The sequence below is a fragment of the Pholis gunnellus genome, assembly GCF_910591455.1.
Source record: "Pholis gunnellus genome assembly, chromosome: 14".
In the NCBI taxonomy this organism is placed as follows: Eukaryota; Metazoa; Chordata; class Actinopteri; order Perciformes; family Pholidae; genus Pholis; species Pholis gunnellus.
The window spans coordinates 16,856,045-16,875,356 of record NC_136541.1 but is presented as its reverse complement, the minus strand read 5'-3'; the positions used below and the strand labels follow the sequence as shown (position 1 = coordinate 16,875,356).

The 19,312-nt window shown below is 44.5% G+C and overlaps 1 protein-coding gene across 7 annotated transcripts in view; it reads right to left on the bottom strand.

Moving 5' to 3' along the window:
- Window positions 1–19,312, bottom strand: part of kmt2cb (lysine (K)-specific methyltransferase 2Cb) — a 42,826-nt gene that overhangs the window by 21,424 nt on the left and 2,090 nt on the right. For 4 of the 7 annotated variants that reach the window (XM_079173580.1, XM_079173582.1, XM_079173581.1 and 1 more), the window contains exons 3-21: window positions 17,948–18,123; window positions 17,376–17,749; window positions 13,763–13,828; window positions 12,878–13,602; window positions 11,252–11,374; window positions 9,987–10,103; window positions 9,501–9,605; window positions 8,367–8,471; window positions 8,072–8,253; window positions 7,423–7,587; window positions 7,194–7,300; window positions 6,982–7,053; window positions 6,638–6,850; window positions 4,417–4,536; window positions 4,012–4,137; window positions 3,781–3,915; window positions 2,431–2,619; window positions 648–740; window positions 309–356 (exon numbers count right to left, since the gene is read on the bottom strand). In XM_079173580.1, the coding sequence (XP_079029706.1) occupies window positions 309–356; window positions 648–740; window positions 2,431–2,619; window positions 3,781–3,915; window positions 4,012–4,137; window positions 4,417–4,536; window positions 6,638–6,850; window positions 6,982–7,053; window positions 7,194–7,300; window positions 7,423–7,587; window positions 8,072–8,253; window positions 8,367–8,471; window positions 9,501–9,605; window positions 9,987–10,103; window positions 11,252–11,374; window positions 12,878–13,602; window positions 13,763–13,828; window positions 17,376–17,749; window positions 17,948–18,123 (3,241 nt within the window). The remainder of the gene's footprint in view (window positions 1–308; window positions 357–647; window positions 741–2,430; window positions 2,620–3,780; window positions 3,916–4,011; window positions 4,138–4,416; window positions 4,537–6,637; window positions 6,851–6,981; window positions 7,054–7,193; window positions 7,301–7,422; window positions 7,588–8,071; window positions 8,254–8,366; window positions 8,472–9,500; window positions 9,606–9,986; window positions 10,104–11,251; window positions 11,375–12,877; window positions 13,603–13,762; window positions 13,829–17,375; window positions 17,750–17,947; window positions 18,124–19,312) is intronic. The other 3 variants (XM_079173583.1, XM_079173585.1, XM_079173586.1) reach the window with 3 other exon arrangements.

Below are 19,312 nucleotides of genomic sequence, written 5' to 3'. Positions count from 1 at the left end.
GTCCTTGTCAGTTTGCTCAGGCAGCTATGAATTTGTATCCATTTAAAAAAAAAAAATGTCACCACTGTGAAAGGACTCAGGAGGCTCACGAACAAAGACTGACACACCATAACACATTCGAGTGAACACTGTGCACTGGGTTAGGTAAGCACTAAGCAGTTTATGAGTGTTAAAACAATCTGAAATGGTTGAGAAAGAAGCTAAGTATGAAGCGGCTTATATATGCATGCACACTCAAATAGAGACAAACACTGTTAGAGAGGAAGAATGCACTAAAGCAAGGGATTAGTAGGCCATAGCACCCTTACCAAAAGGAGGAGGTGAGCTGTCAACCTGGAAGGGGCAAAAATCAAGACCTACAAGGACCCAAAACCAGATAAAATGAGTGAAAAAAATTGTGAAGACAGAACAAGCACAACACGCTTGTGACAATGCAAAAACAGATACAAAAAAACTAAAGGTGAACAAAAGTATTGTTAAAGAATGTGACAAAAAAAAAAATTAAAAAAAATCATTATGTGGTGAAAGCAAAATAAACTTTCTGTCTGAGGAAATTTCTGATCCGGGAGGAAGATTCTATAAACCCACGACTAGGTGACTATTAACAAATCTTGCCAATGTGACTGCCTGTGAAATATATGACGCACCAGAGTCACTGCTTGGCTTTCCGAGCATTCCCAAGATGTCTGCATCAGTGTTCAGAACATCAGATAGATCAACTAATGGTTCCTCAGACGTCTCTGTAGATGGGGGGGAGGGAAAGGAAGAAACAAAAAAAAGAAAGGAAACCAAAGCGTCACAAATCATAATGGATGGCGATGTTGAAACGGACACGAGAAGGTGATTCGGAAACCATTGGTTTTGATGTCACATGTAGAGTGTGGTCTTGACTAAATAAGAGAAGAAACTATGTAAACACCAGCTAAACTGACTGGATTCTGAAAAGGCTTGAATTATACGACACCAAATCTTCCAACATTATTTAACTGATTAAAGTGACTGTCAGAGAATATCTGCCAAAGACGGTAAATGGACTTATATTCATAAGGGAAGAGACTGCAGCATAGAACCAACTGCACCGTTCTGAAGTGCGGAGGATTTTGAATATATATTGTCAGATTGGAAGACTGACGGTTCAATCTCTGACTCCTCCAGTTCGCATGTCAAAGTGACCTTGGGCAAGATACTGAACCCCAAATTACTCCCGAAAGCCTCCCTCTAAAACCTCCCGAAGGCTGTGCCATCGGTGTGCGTGTGTGTGTGTGTGTGTGTGTGTGTGTGCGTGTTGGTACCTTGTATGGCATTAGTGTAATGTAGTCGTAAAAAATGCTTTGAGTGGTCGGAAGACTAGAAAGGTGCATAATGAATGTTCAATTTCCTTCTAATTGTCCGATAGTCGCAGTGTTTTATTTCTTCAAAGTGATGATTATTTGCTATTTCTAACTCTTTCAAATTGCAGCACGCCATTTTCAGAACTGTGAACTCAGTAATAATACCAAGTAATACCACTCATACTTCTTTACTTCATCTTCTTTTTTTTTTTTTAAACCACACTACTAGATACAAGTCGGCAGATTTTTTATTTGCTTCTATTGTACATTGGTCTTTGCTAATAAAGGTTTTAAGCTGTCACACATTCAGGTGTGTATTTAAGAGGTTTTTCCACAGTCATTTGACAATTTATTATAAGAGAGTTTAACAAGTTCAGTTTTTTGTAGCAACTTGGAACCAGACCAAACATGGGACCAGATATTGGACCCTATTCCTACCTGACACTGATCTGATATTTACCACACTATGTGACGCAGTACTTTACAATATGCTATAACTCAAATGTTAAGACAATCCCAGTTTACCTCTACTGCAGTTTAGCTAATGGTCCCGACAATGAAAGCCTCAATCGCTCTAGTTATGATGGTTTTCCACTGTTTATATACACATCGGTTTCACTAACAGCATTTGACTGCGCTTTAGATGTTAGTTGGTGACGAACTCTTTGACGGTGGTGACGGTGCTCCATTAGGCCGTGTTAGTGTGCTGCATAGTATGCAGGGCTAGAACTTACACACAGATGAGTCTGTGAGCACTGATTAACCTTTGACACCTTCGTATGAATGGGTGAAATGTGGTTTGAACACGTGTTCAGGGACCTTCGTGAAACCCATGTACTCCTGTGTGCAAAGGGTTAATACTCTCATTGGGTATTGACACTTGCATGGACAGGGGGGGGGGGAGAAATGAATGGAATAAAAGACATCCTTATGAAAAATGCCAAAAATAAAATAAAAAAGGTCCCCCTGTTGCGTAAGGCTTTTCCAACTCCTTCAATGAGTCCTTTTTCAGGTCTAATTTATTTGGTCAAATCTTATGTTAAGTCCAACAATGGATCTTTACATCCCTTGCCCTGGAGAACTAAATGTGTACACGTACGTGCTGCTGCTGGTCTGGTGGGAAGGGATGTTGCAGAGGCGCTGAGCAGAGGGTCCGATGAAGGGTCCAGGAAGCTGGTGGTGGGGTACTTCCTCTTCACTTGGCTCTGCCCGTCTTCCAGTAAGCCTGATTCGACCCCCTGCTGCCTGCTCTGCTTGCTTTTGTCCAGTAGGTCCTTTCCAAAGAAGGCTTCCTGAACATGACAACACGAAGCACTGGTCAATTCTCTGTGTTGACACTTCTCTTTACGGAGTGTCAGCTTACCTGTCTTGACATCATTCTTGGGGGAAACGCATCCCATGTCACATAGAAATTATTCAGCACGCGTTGAAGGCCCGATGAGAACTGACCGAAGTGAAAGAGAGAAGCTATGAAACTAATACACGACGCTGCTGACCTCACTTTTTGTTAGCACCTACCACCCCCAAACCACTTATACCCATGCGTCATCTACTATCCTCAAAGACATGTAACTGCGGCTCCCTGCTGCACCGAGACATTAAAAGCCCAACGTGTGGCTATTTCAATAATTAATGAAATGTGCTTCACTGTGTTGGACCTTTAGGTTGGCCTGAACGCCGCCCCCCCCCCCCCCCCCCACCCCACCCCACCCCACCCCACCCTGGTGGGATTAAGAGCAGCACTGACAGCTGCCGGTGTCTTAATGCACATCACATATATCTGTGTGTTTTGGCCAACAAAAGGTGACATTGAGGATACCGGCTAGAGACAAGAAGCCTCGAAGTCATCTTCGGTTAAGCTTTTGTACGTCAATTCACAAACCAGACAGGAGACATTTAAAAAGAGCACGATCAGAGATGAGTATCCTCTACAGTGAGCTCCTTTAGGCTGTTCCTCTTTCAAAAAACGCTCACAAAAAGGGGCACCGTGCACCAGGGTTCGGTAAGTGGTTTCCAGGCAATGTACTTTGGATTCCCAACCTTCCCGAGGGTGAGATAAAAGGGATTTTATGAAGATATGGCATGACATGACCAGACAATCTGTGCATATGAACAGGAGGCTTGCACAACAATAAAACCAAAAGAGAGTTGCAATCACAACTGATGAAATAGGCTGTCTTAACTAACGCAACGTTCTCGTCACAAAGGTGCCTTTTAGAATATGCCGTGTTTAAAATACGGAAGTTGTTTTGGCAAAATGAGCTGAATAAATTGGTTAAAAAGTTGATTATTATTACAGATATTTATTTGTAGATATTTTATACCCACAGAATGGTTGCATAGGGTTTTACTCTATGTGGTTATACATATATAGAAATGTCATATTATGTACCCATTCTGTTTATACAGAGTATTAGTCAAACAGCAAGAGTGTGCTATCAAAGGTGACATGCCTGCAGATAGGCGGGAAAAGCTTCCTCCAGTTTTGTTTTCTTCTTGCGGTAGCGCTTCTTGATTTTTTCTGGCACCTCCGGTCCAGGGGGCGTCTCGTCCACGGGGGTACCAGGCAGGGTCTCCGTCCATCCTACAACAAAGAGAAACATGACATCAGATACAAACAGCAATGGAGGGGACAAGCTATTGTAACACAGATGGATATAGATATCATAGGTGTACAGACCCTCATCTTTTCCAAAGGGATTCTCCGACATTGAGCCAGTGGAGTCCTTTCTGCAGAGGGCTCGCTTGGCTTTGCCTGGACCCTGACCTGGACGGCTCCTCTGGCGGACCATGAACCCACCAATGCCTTGAACGGAGAAGTTATTCATTTATTAGCAATCGATCAATAAACATATCTTAATTGCAATGATGGAGGTGATTGGATTGGATATATATTGAGTCTCTGATTGTATGGTTCTATTAAATTGTCCAGTGCATTCAGCATGAAGGCTCAGCAACACTAGAGAGAGCTCTGTGTACATCAGAAGCCCTGAGATGGCAGTGCTTCGCTACAGCTACAACGTCGGGCATGTACTGCACCATTTTACGCTTCGGAGGAGCTGTCTCCTTCAATCAGGTGCCCTACCCGGCCGGTACGGTTTCCTCTTCCTCTTCTTGCCGCCGTCGGCCCCCTTGGAGTCTTCTTCTGCTGGCTCTCGCTCCAGGCTCGAGTCAGACTTCGCCTCACAATCGAGGAGCTCCGCCTCTGCGAGAGGGAGAGAGCATTGATGATGAGTGACAGCCCCGCGGCAGAGAACACCCCGGCCAGGCACCTCAACACAGCCACCAGGGTCAACTCCGTCTGAACTGCAAGCCAGTGGCAGGACATCCGCCTGATTGAAATTAAGTTCACGGCTTCTACTGCTGAGGAATTTCATTTCCAGTCAGACTTTTTCCTTTTTCAGAGACTCTTATTTTTTTTTTTTTAATGGCCAGTTGTGTAATTCTTTCAACTCTGATTTAGAGATAAATAAATGAGGTAAACTTTTACTTTATTAAAACTAATTAGGGATATCCTGTGCCGATCAACTGGATCGTACTGAGGCTGATCATGGTACTCTCGTTTTAATTAATTGGTATTGATCATATGAAGCAGGACTCATTCAAGCTACTTTTATTTATTGAAACATACTGTGAAGCTAACAACAAAGAGACATTTTATATTTGTAAAGCACAGCAAAATAAGTAGCAACTACCAGTTTCAGCCAGCAGATAATGTCAGCAAGCATACTGTAGTGAGAACATTTTACTCTTATTTTCTCCATGATGTTTATATCGATCCTGTCTGACAACTATTCAGCTCTGCTCCACAGACTCTGATGCAATCGTTTCAGATTTTCTTCATTTTCAGGCTGGTTTTGTTGATTTTCCAGCTAGTCGTGGTAAAACGTTGTGGAACAGTGATGCTCGTTAACCGGAGAGGTTTGACGGTGATATAAGTTTCGTTAAAAAACGTTACGTTTCTAAGTAAAAACCTGTGTAGCGAACATTAGTAGAGTACGCAAGCACATCATTACCTAGCGATAGCACTTCTATGCAACTACTGCACTAGTAGGAAACTAGTTTTGGTGAGGGCGGCTGAGCTTGAGCAGCCGAATATGAATACAATCGGACCGGCACACCCCGGCTTAAAAGCTAACGTATGGAAGCATTTTACTTCTTCTTCCGCCTAATTCGGGAAGAGCGAAGTGAATCACATAGTAGATTTTTTTCCCAAGGATTTGCGCCCCTACTCAGTCATTGGGAATCAGAGCTTTCGCGCAATGTTGCACACTTTGGAACCGAGATACAACCGAGACACAGCGATGCTCTACAACCGAACCAAAGCTAAAGTCATGGAGTCACTGAGGAAAGCGAGTAGGATGGTAGTAACACGCTATGAGTGGACGTCCGTTACCACAGAATCTTGTGTGACCATAACCGCGCACTTTATCACAGTTTTACCACATTCAGAGCTGGTATAGAATACTCATTTCCCATAATAGGAACATTTGTACGTCTGTATTATTAATCAGTGAATAAGGCAGCTTGTAATGTCAAATGACTTCTGAATTCAGTGTTTTTACGACGAGGATGCTGCTACAGGCCTGATTCTATTTATTTTCTTGTTGGTTCTCTTTGCAATGGTTGTAAATGTAACTCTTCAGTCGACGCATCTCTTCTATTTGTTCCTAATATTTAATTAATTCAAGTAAATTAATCTGTTCTTCAACTATGAATCATTACAAATATGCAGTGTTGTTAAAATAGCAGATAGTAACAGTGCGAAAAAGAATCCTGTATCGAAACATTTTGATGCATCAAGAAGAATTGATAATCGTTTTGTAATCGCATCGTAGCAATCGGAATCAAATCGAACCGTGAGGTGCCTAGAGATTCACATCTTACACGGTGATCTGTAAGCTTTTGCTTTTATCTGTTTGTTATAAGTTTAACATCCTGGATATATCCTTCAAGCACATATTGTAGACCCTTCCTTCTGCTTCTTTCTGCAATATCTTTTTCCAAAAAAATGAGATCATATTTCTTGAGGGAGTGCAGTTAGTGACAGTGTGGGCTCCACGGTAGCTCTGACAGCTTGTCAGAGTAGCAGCAGGGGGGCGGGGCTTAGCCAAGGGCCAATTGGTTCAGCTTTAGCAATTTGAAGTGTGAACTTTGCAGCCGTATAATGGTGAAAAATATCTAAAGTCAAACTAGGAGAAACACACAAACAAAAAAGCCAATACCGACAGTCCAAGACACTGTACTGAAGGCCTCTAATAAGCACTCTGAGATGAAAGAAGAAGCTTGTGCGGGAAGACAATTACCTCTGTTGTCCTCTATGTCTTCATCACGACAGTGCTCTGAGAGGGGGTCTACAGGAGCCTGAAGAACTGCCACACTGTTCTGGTTAATGATCTTCAGCTTCAGCTTCGGCTTGGGTTTCCTGCGCCGCGACGCCGTAGCCGACAAACTCTGGAGCTGGCAAAGCCCCGACTCTGTCAAACAAACCCCGTCCTGGGTGTAGGTCCTCGACAGATCTGGAAAGAGCAAAGAAAACAATCACGGTTAGAACGGGCATATACTGTAGAAACCAAATCACCAGTTTGTAGAGCGAGGCATTTTCTTTTATGCCGTTTATAGTGCACCAATTTAGAAGCTCTGAACTCACCCATTTCTTTAGCCTTTGTGACAATCTGCGTCATAACTACAGGCTCAATGACGTCTCTGGCCTTGGTCACAACTGCAGCAGCACAGGACACACAAAAGACGTTAAAAACAAAACAGCAGAGACGAGGGACTTAAATGTCAATAGTTGAGTCTATACCCTGTACAGCAGACACACACACACAACAAAAAAAAAAACACACACTGCGCTCCTACCTTTAGTGGTCTTAAAAGCTCGACACATTGTGCAGTCAAAGTTATTGTCTGCAGCCTTTTCTACATCTTCGTCTGAATGGAGAGCCTGACAAGACGCGTGGAACCATCTGTAGATAGAAGAGAAGGTTTAGATGAGAAGCAATTAGTTTAAAAAGACTACTTTTAAAAAAATGTTTTTTTTTCACGGAGACCAGTTATCCTGAGCCGACAGTTTTTTGTAGAAACCCACCTGTCACATTGGCGACACTGCACAATCACGGTGCCTTCGCTGTAGTCCAGCAGGCAGATGGGGCATGTTGCAAGGCTGGCACAGGGGGCGCATTGGGTGTAATTATTCTGCCACTCACACCTTAGGCCCGGGGTAGTGGAACCACACTGCGTACAGGACACACACCTGCAGGAGAGACGGAGGACAGAGGTCATTCTACCCGTGTCACTTCCAAAATATCACGCAGATCGACTGTGCAGCAAAAAAAACCCCGCCTACTCACTACACTGCCCCAATGATGCAAATGTGAGTTGTGAATATTTCTTGTTCATTAGGAATTCTTAAAAAAGGGAATCTTGAATTCAGTCGATCCCCTCTGCATACAAATATTCAAGACATTTACTTTACATGTCTTTGTATATGTTAAAAAAGGCTGATTTTTTTTGGGCTGATTTTCAAACAGAGGGGTGAGAAGGCTTTACAAAGAGAAATATGTATTGATCTGGAAGAGGTGGAATGTGGTAAATTGCCTGAACCGCTTTACTGTAAAAAAAACAAACAACAGAATGATCAGAGCTCTTTTGGTAAACCGAACACACACATTCATTTCTAAATTTGAATGATTGCCTGTTTCAAGCTAATTTGGCCGAGACGATCGCTCATCACGCACCATTTGCACTTCCAGCTGTCCTTGGGAACGTTTTGCAATGGAGGGTCCAGGCAGTAGGTGTGATAGCTGATGTCACAGTCATCACACAGTAGCAAGCGGCCAGGATCCGTGGCCTGGCCGCAGGCCTCGCACACTGTACACTCCAGACAACGCCAACCTTTACTCAGCACCACCTTGGTGATCTGTGAAAGAGCCAATGAGACATTTACATGTAGGCCTGCGCACCATAGTTGGTGTGAGCGTTTCTCTAAGTATACCGTGTGCGCGCGATGTACAAGCTCAATAGTAAATGTACCTTTATGCCAACACAGAATGGATGGTAGCACTGCCCACATTGAGCGCAGGCCAAAAGACGGCCCTCTGCGCCAAGGCCAAAACTCCCACACACCACACACATGTCCTGAAAGGAAATAAGACATCATGAGTTAACACATTTCACCAAGGCAGTTCAGTTGAGAAAGCCCATTTTTGCTATTCCTATTTTCCCCATTTAATATAACTTTTGTGTTAAAAAACAAAACAAAAGAACCTAGTCAGCTGGAGTCACTTTCAGTTTGTCACGTAGGAAAGAAAATCTGAAAAATTCTTTTAACTCAGTTTTCTTGTCACCACCCAATCATAGAAGTATCAATCTGTTCTGCATATTCATTCAACATCACTAACGCTGTACGTACTAGTCATTATCTATGTTTCTAAATACTGAAGGAAAGAAAAGGCTTTCTGTACCCTAAGCCTACACGGTCAATAAGAACAGTGCACCTGTCCTCTAGCCTCAAGTCGAGCTGTGCAAAAATGCATATTGAAATGCAGCGCAAAAGGAATATGAGACAAAGGAATATGAGACGCTTCTGGAAACTGGCCTTTAACTGCATTTTTTATTTCTTAAAAACCAGGAGGTTTGAGTGGGCCCTTTTTAGCCCGCAGTCACAGCCTGAGAGCCAGACGGAGCAGTCTTTTAAGCACTGAACAGTCTGATGTGAGCCATTCTAGGGTTTGTGCCTTTATCTGCAGCAACTCAGCTGTACGGTTCAATTGCTTAGTCGCTTTATATGAGTAGTTATTCTCTAACAATACAGGATTCTAACCTCTGAACTATTACACTACACTGCTATTTTCATATTTACTGACGTCTCTAAAGCCTCGGTGAGAGCTGGACAGTAGCCATCACTTTGTTATCGTTTACTGAATTAAATTCAGTACAGGACCTTTGAAGGCAGAGAGTAAGAAACAATACGATCCGGTGTTACATAATCGACTGCATTTCCTACAGGCATCTTAGTACCTCTACAAGAATTAATGATCTCCAGTGGGAGAGGTCTTTAAGCACAGATCTAATTTCAGGCCATCTAAGTGAATGGAGAAATCCACAGATGGTGGCTCAAAATGAAATACATTAGCAACACTCGTAAGTATTAAAACGAACAATAACCTGTTTCAGCGTGAAACTGTCGTTGCTGGAGAATATGACCACGGTGTTATGCATGGCGTTCTCCTCCTCGTCCTTGACTGGGTATGGTGCTTCTATCGTGAGGACCTACAGAGCAGGGAAGAACATACACAACATAAACAATCATGACGTATTGGGATGACATAAACAGAGTCGTAACTTTTCACGGTCAAGATCCACAGTCACGGGAGTAAATATCACTGATTTTAGGATACACATGCTAAAGAAGAGTAGTTACGATCAGCTATAACTATCTATTATTCATAACTGTTTAGTCATCATTCGGAGGTATCAAAGAAATGTCCCTCAGGCAATGCGCAGCCGCTACCATAAAATAAAATAAGCAAACACTAACGCTGCTAAGAACACATCATCTGTCTTCAGCTGGAGGGACACCAAACACTGCTTTTGCATATAGTGCAATATTTGCCAAAGATGACAAGATGTCAACCAGCTGACAGCACATACCCCAGGGTTCATGCCGGGACTCACTCCATTCTTGCCTCTGGCCCTGCCCCGTCCAGCTCTACCCGACAGGCCGGCCCCTCGAGGCCTCCTCCTCCCAGGGAAGCCTGAGCCTCGACCCTGTGGAGGAAAGACGAAAATCTGAAAAATGCAGAGTGGGGAGTGGATGTGGACAGCTTGTAGGGGAACACGGGGGGAAAATGGGCCGACGCAAGCTCCACTTGTTTGCGAAAGTTGGGTTTCTTGCTTGTGCGCGGCGCACAATCGTCCAAGTCATAGTTTTCCCAGTGGACGGACACAGATTTAAAAAAAAGGAACATTTCACCACTTTCAGCTTTGAGGTCTGTATATATTCTTGACTGTACAGACTGCACAACAGGATCATCCAGTTCTAGCAAAGCAAGGTCATTCTGTGAGTTTCTTTTCTGTATGGATGCAAGCTGCTGCATGACAAATGATTGACATTGAAGTATGTATTTTGGCATTGGTCTGTATTTGAAAAAAAAAAACTGCTTTTCTAACTTTTTTTTTACATTGTTTGAGAGACACTAAAATTACAGAGAGAGTTGAGAAAAGGCTTTTGGCACATTTCCAATGGGACGCCTCCATCTGGAGGCCTCCGTCTACTCCGACGGGACGCCTCCGCCTACTCCGACCTAAATCTTCCAGCTCCTGCCACCAGAATCCCCTCTCGGTTACCCCTCATTTGACACGGATCCCAAGCAGAGGCCCGACCCATCAACTGCGCTTCTAGACAGACACACTGCTTAATGGTGTTTAACCTGGACCGGACCCCCTGCAACCGCACACAAATAAACCCTCACCCAGCCTTGCCAAAACTAATGATCGTCACACTGCCACACGCTTTTGACAGAAAGTCAAAATCAGAGAAGAAGAAAAAATACATATTAAGAAATACTCAAACAGGTCTGAATAAGACGGAGACGAGAGCGCAGCAGAGAGGACACATTCATTCATTAGTAAAAACATATTTGCCAAATATTTAGACAAGACGGTCTTATTACAACATACCCATGATCTCTCAATACAACAGCAAAGGCAGCCAAACCCGCTTTAAACACAGCCATAGCTTTCGGTTCCACTTCATAACGTCATTAGCGTAGCCATTGGTTTTTTTAATCTCCCGTTCTCACGGTAAGGTGGTGGTAATTGTTAGCAGGCTACGGTATACATCACTCAGGGAGTGTGTCACTCGGGTAAACAGAGGGCTAACAGGGGGGTCGTCTCTGGTGAGCCACAGTATTTACCACTCTGATGCTCCAGCCGGGGCTGCCAGAGGACTGCCTGGTCTTTGAGACGTCCCACCCCTCTGACTGGTCTGGCGACCAGGACAAGGGGGAGCTCACACTGCTATGGGGGCTCCATGCACCCTAAGGTAAGGGGGAGGGGGGGGGGGGAGGGAGGGGAGGCGGGTGAGAGAGTGGGAGAAAGGGAGGGAGGAGGGCGACAAAATGCAGCAACTTAAAAACAAAGCCAGCGAAGAAACAAAAACATACAAAGAAAGATGTTAGAGAGATGTAGTGAGCTTCTAATGGAGCCAATCGGGAACTCCTCAATGGACATCCGTCTATGCAGCGCGACGGTATTAGGAAGCATCTGCCGTGCCAAATATGAACAGAATAAGTTATCAGGGGGGAGGGTCTGTGCTGAAGCCAATCCTTAAAGAGTTTTCATGCAGGTGCGTTTAAGGGGCAACGTTTCCTAATAAGACTCTTTTTAAAAAGGCAAAACTAAAGAGCACAATTGTGTTAGTTGCATTTCACACAGGATCATTTTGCCGGGGCACCGTGGCACCACACTGCAAGAAAGAGGCCCTCCAACCTCTCGTCATGACAACCATGTATGTTTGGCATGTTGACAAAACAATTGTGTCCGTACGGCATCAAGACAAAAGCACTCTGGACTAAAGAGGAGGAAAAAGCCGGATCGAAGCATCGCTAATAGATTTCCCCAGGCCGTGTGTAATAAATTAGTTTATTTAAGAGATGAGATATTTCCGGGGGAAAACACATTTTGCAAACTACAGTAATCTACCCACGCCGGCATCATTCATAATATATTATAGCCATGGGTGTGATTTTACTCCTATAAATATTTGTCTGAGAGTCCACGTTCAGTGTCTCTATTATAAGCCATTTGTTTTAACGACACTGGGATAGTTAAATTAGGGGATTCAAACTTTTTTTTTTTTCTTTCCCAAAGTCACTAGTGACCCACTGCAATTGCTGCTATAATAGGAGATAACTTGGACATGGTAATGATAATGATGTCTGAAATGTGTGACTTGATGAATCCTCATCCTCGGTGGGACAATAAGGCGACGCATGTTTGTAATGTGGACACAAGATGAACAGAGCGGCTGATGAAAATGCCGCTGAAGTGGAAAATGGTGAGTACTCTGAGGAAAAGGTGTTTTAGCCATAAAAAAACCCCCCACAACATCATTCCTAACAGAAATAATGGGAACGGCATGAACACTGGGACTGACTAGTTGTGTGGTGCATGAACATGCAAAGAGAGGCATCGGGAGTTGAGAGAAAAGCATCGTTCGCCACGCTGTCCTCCTGCTATGCTTCAATAGTGTACTTCAAGTTATAACTCGCCTGAGAAAAAGCATTAGCAAAAAACATAAAACCGTACAAGCTGCTCGACCAACCCAGTGCCACCAAAAAAGACCCGAACCCATCTTCATGGAGCAGAGCACTAAGCACACATGGATCATTTAGGAGTACACAGGGTATGCACACCAATTATCCGCCTACACTCCGGGGGGGATAGTTACTTTGGCTCGCTCAGCCTTATTGGCTGTCCCAGCCCGAGAGCGGCGCGAGACCAATCAGTGGTCCTCTGTGACGTGACCTACAGCTTCTTACCTGTTTCACTCGTGGCCTCCCAGGAGAAAACTTCCTCTTGGTGATGGCTGGCTTTCCCATTCCAATCTTTGGGGTGAGTGGTATAAGGGTGGTGGTGGGCATTACACTGCTGTGGTCACCCAGCGACGGTAGGATCTGGGTCAGCTCTCTGGGAGACGTCCCTCGGCCCAGAGGGGAGGTTGAATGGCATGGAGAGGAAACCATTTCCGCCAACCTTTCCATGGACGTCTTGAGTGCTTTCTCCTCCGAAGGCAGGCAGGGAAATGACAGATTGGGCTTGCTCTCCGTTGTAACGTACATCTCCACCGACACACTGGAGGCCGAGGGCTTAACAGTCTCTGCCAGGTTCCTGTGAAAAACACCCTCCGTCCTCTCCTCGTTGAGTTCTTCTGGAGCGGCTTCCGGGAACGAAGCCCTGGCCACGTCCATACTCGAAGGCTGGGGTAGAGAGACTTCCATTGGTTGGTCCGTGACAGGTACTGATGCAGTACTTGGTTCTTTGGTGGTTGAGATGATGGCCTTAAAATCCTTTGTGCTGGGGTTGGCCATGCCCGGCTCAGGGCAGGCCTCTGTCTTTGCTGGTTTGATTTGTAACGTGGTATCCTGGGTCTGTAGTGCCTCCACAGAGAGCTGGGCTGGAAAAGACTCAGACTCCTGGCTGGGAGCCGCTGGAGACGCAGGACTCTCTGTAGTTGTAAGCTGGGCTCTTGCTGCTGGTTTCGTTTCTGTAGGAGGAAACGCAACAGTGGTCAGAAGAACACATTTTGATAGACATCATGCACATTAACAGACGAAGAAAGATACAAGTGTAAACCCAATATTAACTTTACAACAACATACATCGATACGAGGTTCCACAATGCAGACCGGATCGTGTTCACAAACCTGGATTGATTTTGTTGACAGAAGGTTCAGTAACCTGCTTCTCGACGTCTGCTTCCACTGAGACTTCTAAAAGAGACAAGATTCATAATCAAAAAGGATTTTATTCAAAGAAATGGATATTTGATCACTAAAAAGAGGGAACTAAGAGCCTGGAGAGACTGTGAACACACGCAAAGAAAGTGGACCGCAGGGAGATGTTGGGCTTGGATTCCCGGCAAATCAAACGAAAAGAGAAAAGATATATTTCTTCATGCATCAATTCTATCCACTTATCAAATCTAAACCAACAAGACCATACAAGGATGCGAGTCCGTAAGTCGGGGAAACTCTTCTCCTCTTTAGTGAAACCACCGAAACACTAAACGCTTGTGTTGCAGATCATCGATTACTTTTAGAGCCAATACATGTCAAAGAGAATTCCATATGGGTCACTATCAGCACAAGGTGAGAGGAAAAAGAACATTAAACATGATTTTCACTGCTTGGATTTAGTGTTGCATCAGCCTTGAAAAGGATGCATCATAAGTGATACTGATAAGGAGTGGCTTTCCAGGAACAAACAGCCACAATGCATAAAAAAAGACAACGACGCAAAGCCTTTATACGCTATCTTATATTAGTCTAGTGTCTCCTACTCTCTCTCTCTCTATTTGGTTTTATAGCATCTCCCATCCTCTCCCTCCATTTGGTTTTGTGTTAAAGACATCAATACATTTGACCGGTCCCGGTATGAATAGAACTAGTCATTCCTGGCTATCAGGCGTCCACACATCGAGCCGATATACTGCCAGACAGCCTCTGACCGTACAGATAGCCCAGTCTTAACAAGGCGCCCACCGTTTCAATCCACGAGTTCCCGTGTCACACTGATCCCGGCACACGCGCGCACCTGCTAGGCATCTCTGCCAGGGAAGGGGAGTAACCATGACAACCAACATCCCAGCGCCTGTGTGCTCCGGGCTCATGACTGTGCAGCTTGCAGGTGCTCATCCGGTGCCGATGCCAGAAAGTCAATTAGGAGATGGGGCCTCCAACCATCTTCCTAGCCTGTCGACTATTGACCAAGCTGAACACACATTCTCATTCACGTCACCGGCCTGCTTCCTATAGCTTCTCCAGGGAACGAGGTGACGCTTCAGGATAAATACGCGGCTCAGATTAACGAAGCAGAGGCCTCGAAGTCGGGTCTCGTTTGCAGTCACAGAATGGATCTAATGGCATCTGTCGGTTGAGTCACGGTAAGCCCGCCCGTTAAACACAGTAGTGGAGAATCCTGGCAGGTGATAAACAGCTCTGGTTAATGACTTTAATTACATTACATGGGCGCGCTTTGTTGGCAGCATCATCACGATCTCACGTAACAAAGCTAAAGAAAAAAAATACGTGAAACAAATCTGCTCAGATCAAAGTACATCTCAGCACATTATTGAAATGAAATGCCTACTCTTATTTGTAGCAGGAATATCAAATACACTGCAAAAAAAATAAAGCCAATTTTCAACCGTTTGAGTGATAGGCTTCAACCCAAAATCCCAAACGATATCTCCCACGTGACTCTTATCCTAAAGCTTCTCTTGAATCAATACAGAGATCACCCAACGCGTCTTTAAAACCACAGAGGGGGAAGCATCGCCGTGCCAGCTAAATCCAGTGATGAAGCAGTTCATGACCAACGGGAAAAATATAGTAAAAAAAAAAAAAAACAGGAGAGCACATGAGTATGCAGAGCAGAGCAAGCTGTGAACGAGCCAGCATAGCTCCGAGGCAGGTTTGCAGACGGGGGATCTAATAACATCACCATCGTGCTACTCCTATCCGTTCTCTCCTGCCAGCGGAGTCTGCCGTCTAGACGGAGTGGGCAGCGCAGCAGCTACTGGCATCCCCTGCTCACCGTTAATGTGCCTGATACTCCGCTCCGCCGCTGGCAGACCTCACGTGGAGCGGAGCTGCAGCCCTAAAAGCGTTCACGCGGGCGGCTACCAGCGTCACGTAACTCCAAGTGTTGGCACGGGTTGCACCGCAACGAATCAGCGCAGTTGCACAGGTAAGGTTTCATTTAACGGTGCTTCTTTTACTAATTGGCATCTAGCTGGATACGTTTATACCCCCCCCCCCCCCCCCCGAAAAACATACCAATTCCTTTTTGTTTGATCTTGAAAACGATATGGTTATTTTAAGGTATTTCACTGTAGGCTATATTCAAGACCCCGCGGAGAGCATTGGACATGGTGGGCAAACCGTGGGATTATCATTTCCGGGTCTGTCACGTGAAGCCATGGGGCCCAGAAAGACTGTTTCCCATTGCCTCACATCGGGAAAGAGACGTATCAGCAGACACACATTTTTTTTTTTTAGGTGAACCAACTTCCCAGTACAAACACTTGACTAGCACCTATTTAAATCACTAGGTCCCAAAAGCTGTAAAATGTACTTATAGCCGAATCAGGATTTCCTCCTCCGTTCACATGAATGAGCCCGAGAACGAGGCTAGACCCCGGTAATTTCATACCAGGAAGTCAAACTGTTTTTGCCTCTTGTGCCAATGAGCAACTTTCATAGGAATGAAGAAGGGCTGCCTCCAACGCTGTACCCAGTTCTCTTTATATATGCATGGCTATATCCCATTTATTATGAAAGTATCTACAAGTAAATAACACATTTCCTCTGTTCTGCCCAAGGTTTTTAAAAAAACCCTGAATTCAATGACCATAACTTACAGTCTGAATGTCATTGAATCTCATATATGGCTGACACAGCTTGTTGTGCTTTGATTTTGTGTCACACACACACATCGATATGACAAACCCGGTCACAGTGCCTTCACAATCGCTCCCTCTGTTAAGTGGTGTTATTAACAAGTCTCTCTAGTCTGAAGGTAATAAAGACAAACTGCAAGTCAAATGTAAAGCGGATTTGTGGCAGCGTGAGCAGCAACTCAAGTGTCCACCTCTGCTTCAAGTTGCACTGTGCAGTTTCATTTAGCCATGCATTAAATTGAAATAAAAAAGAAGCACTTTCAACTATCAATTTCTCATTTACGAAGACTGGCAGCACAAGTTACAGCCCCAGGAGACAGGAGGGAGAAACAAAGTACTTCTAATTTTCCCAACACAGAGTTACAAAGACAAAGGAGTCGCTTTAATCTGCTGCTAGTAGGACACCATCTGGTTATTGGGGAGGCCTCAGAAAACCCTGCACATAAAAAGAGAGGGAGCGCTTCTCTCTGGTCGCAGTCCAAACAACTCCTAATCCTTTCATCTGCAAAAAACGGCGAACGATCAGAACTTCACCGGCGACGACGCTACAGCCCACTTTCGTGTTGCATGGCCAAAAAAACTTTACAACTGCCTCTGCATGGCTAGAGGCCGAGCGAATGAACCCTCGACTACAAAGATAGCCTTTCATCTTCACTCGTGTAACCTGGTGCTCGTGTGTGCGATTTTGTAATATCAAAAGAGTTACATTCCTTGGCTTGTCCTTGCAATAACAACACGTGATTAATATGCTGATTAGATTCTCTGGAAGGGGCATAGAGGAAAAATAAAGACTTCAAGATTTAAAGACAACACAAGGAAAGAGATCAGAGGAGTTATCTTCCGGCGTCTAATCTAACCTGTTTGGAACAAAGACCCACCAGGCTGCTGGGCTGACGAGGCCAGATTCTCCTCCTGGACGGTAGCCTGAGCGGGCTCTGGATCCGAGTGCAATGGAACAGCAAGTAATTCCGGTTTGGGGTCATTGTGCATTTCAGGAGGCCCCTGGGTGCCAGGTTCTAGGTCCGTGTGCTTTTGAGCCAGCTGTAGACCAGTCTCAGAGTCTATGTGCATGGAGGCTGGCTGAGGGCTGAGCTCTGGGCCGGTGTCCATATCCTCTGCCTGTAGCGCCTGCTCTGCAGCAGGAGACTTGCAGTTGGAACAAACATAGTCCTCTCCGGGGTGGATTTCTGCTTGGCCTGAGTTCTGACGCTCGCACTCCAGGTGTAGCCATCTGAAAGGAGTGCGGAGGAATTTTAAGGGATTGTTTGGTGAGGGATCTCTGCGCAAAAAAACTAAAATGTGACATATGTATTGCTGAGGTTTCCCCCAGTGTTTCCTTAATGTTACCAGGGAACGTAGAATTGCCACAGGAATGAAAAACAAAACAAGAGTGTTGCATTTGAACTAGTTATGAAGACATGTTCCTTACCTCTTACAAGTCTGGCAGAAGAGTAAGTCTTTATGATGCTCGGGGTCCAGGATGCAGGCACACATAGAACAGCACAGAGCGGGGTCCTGGTTTTGGACGCAGTTCTCACACAGCAGGCTGGTGTGGTGCCATTGCCCGCTGGTCCGTGTCCCACATTGGATGCATACTCTGCAGCTCTGAGGAGCGAAAAGGAGGCCCTCTTAGTAACATGACATTGACAGCCGTTCACACTCAATACGGTGAGAGTACAGTGGTTCTGCTCCATAGATTTGGCACCCAAGTCATGGGATGGGGAACAAGCATTGGAACCTGTCCAGGTCCACAGTAAATGTGGGTATATTTAAGACCACGACTCTTTTCCAGCTAAATGTATGAGGTAGAGCTGGGGAATTACGACTAAAAAAAAAGATAGTGTTTTTAGACCCTGGTGAAATGGGTTTACAAGGCAATTTTCTAATCAGACAGATCATTTAGACTAACCAGTTTTTAATAAATGGCATAAGGAAAGAAACTTTTAAAAACATTGGCATCGAATAAGTGTTGTTCTGGCTACATGGCTGCAACATGCTGCCAGGTTGTGTTACAAATGGCAAACACTTCAATTAAAAGCAGGTTGCTAATAACCAAAACATGAACCTGTACTTCCTGCTTTGTCTATTTATTTTCTGGGCATGCAAGTGGACAAATGTGAGCACAGTGGTGCGAGCGACAGATCCGCAGAGCGGCACAAGCAACTAAGTAGCAGCAGCGGGCAATTCTGATGAAATATCAACACCGACGGTGTGCAGCATCAAGCAGAGCTGCTTACCGGTACAACACACAACAACAAAAAGTGGTCGTTTGGCTTCCATTTCAGCAGCGTGCTGCTTAAGTGCTGCTGTTCATTTAAAAAAAAAAAAAAAAAAATGCGCTTGGACTCCAGTATTTTGCTCATGCTGGGAACGGAGAGGCTGCTGAAATTTTGACAAAACCTTTGTGCCACAATTGTAAAGACGCATCTTTTCACACACATCACAAGTACAAAATACTAAAGAGGAAACAATCTTTGGTGTTGTTCAAACATTATTAAATAGGTTTACACGTTTTAAAGTAGAGCTACCTTTGGCAAATATACTCTATGCAGCTGTATTATGAATACAAAAATATCATAAAAACAAATATTGGATAGGGTTTAATAGATACTCAACAATAAAGCAATCTCACTGGGATCTGGGCAGTCATTTTTATGACTTTAAAGAAATAAATAGAGATTGTACAGAGCGATGGTTGTCTTTAATTGTTATCCTTATTTTCTTTAAGACATTGTCACGAAGCTTGTTCGGACAGTGTACCAGCACTTACTTTTCCTCGGCAAGCGCTTTTTTT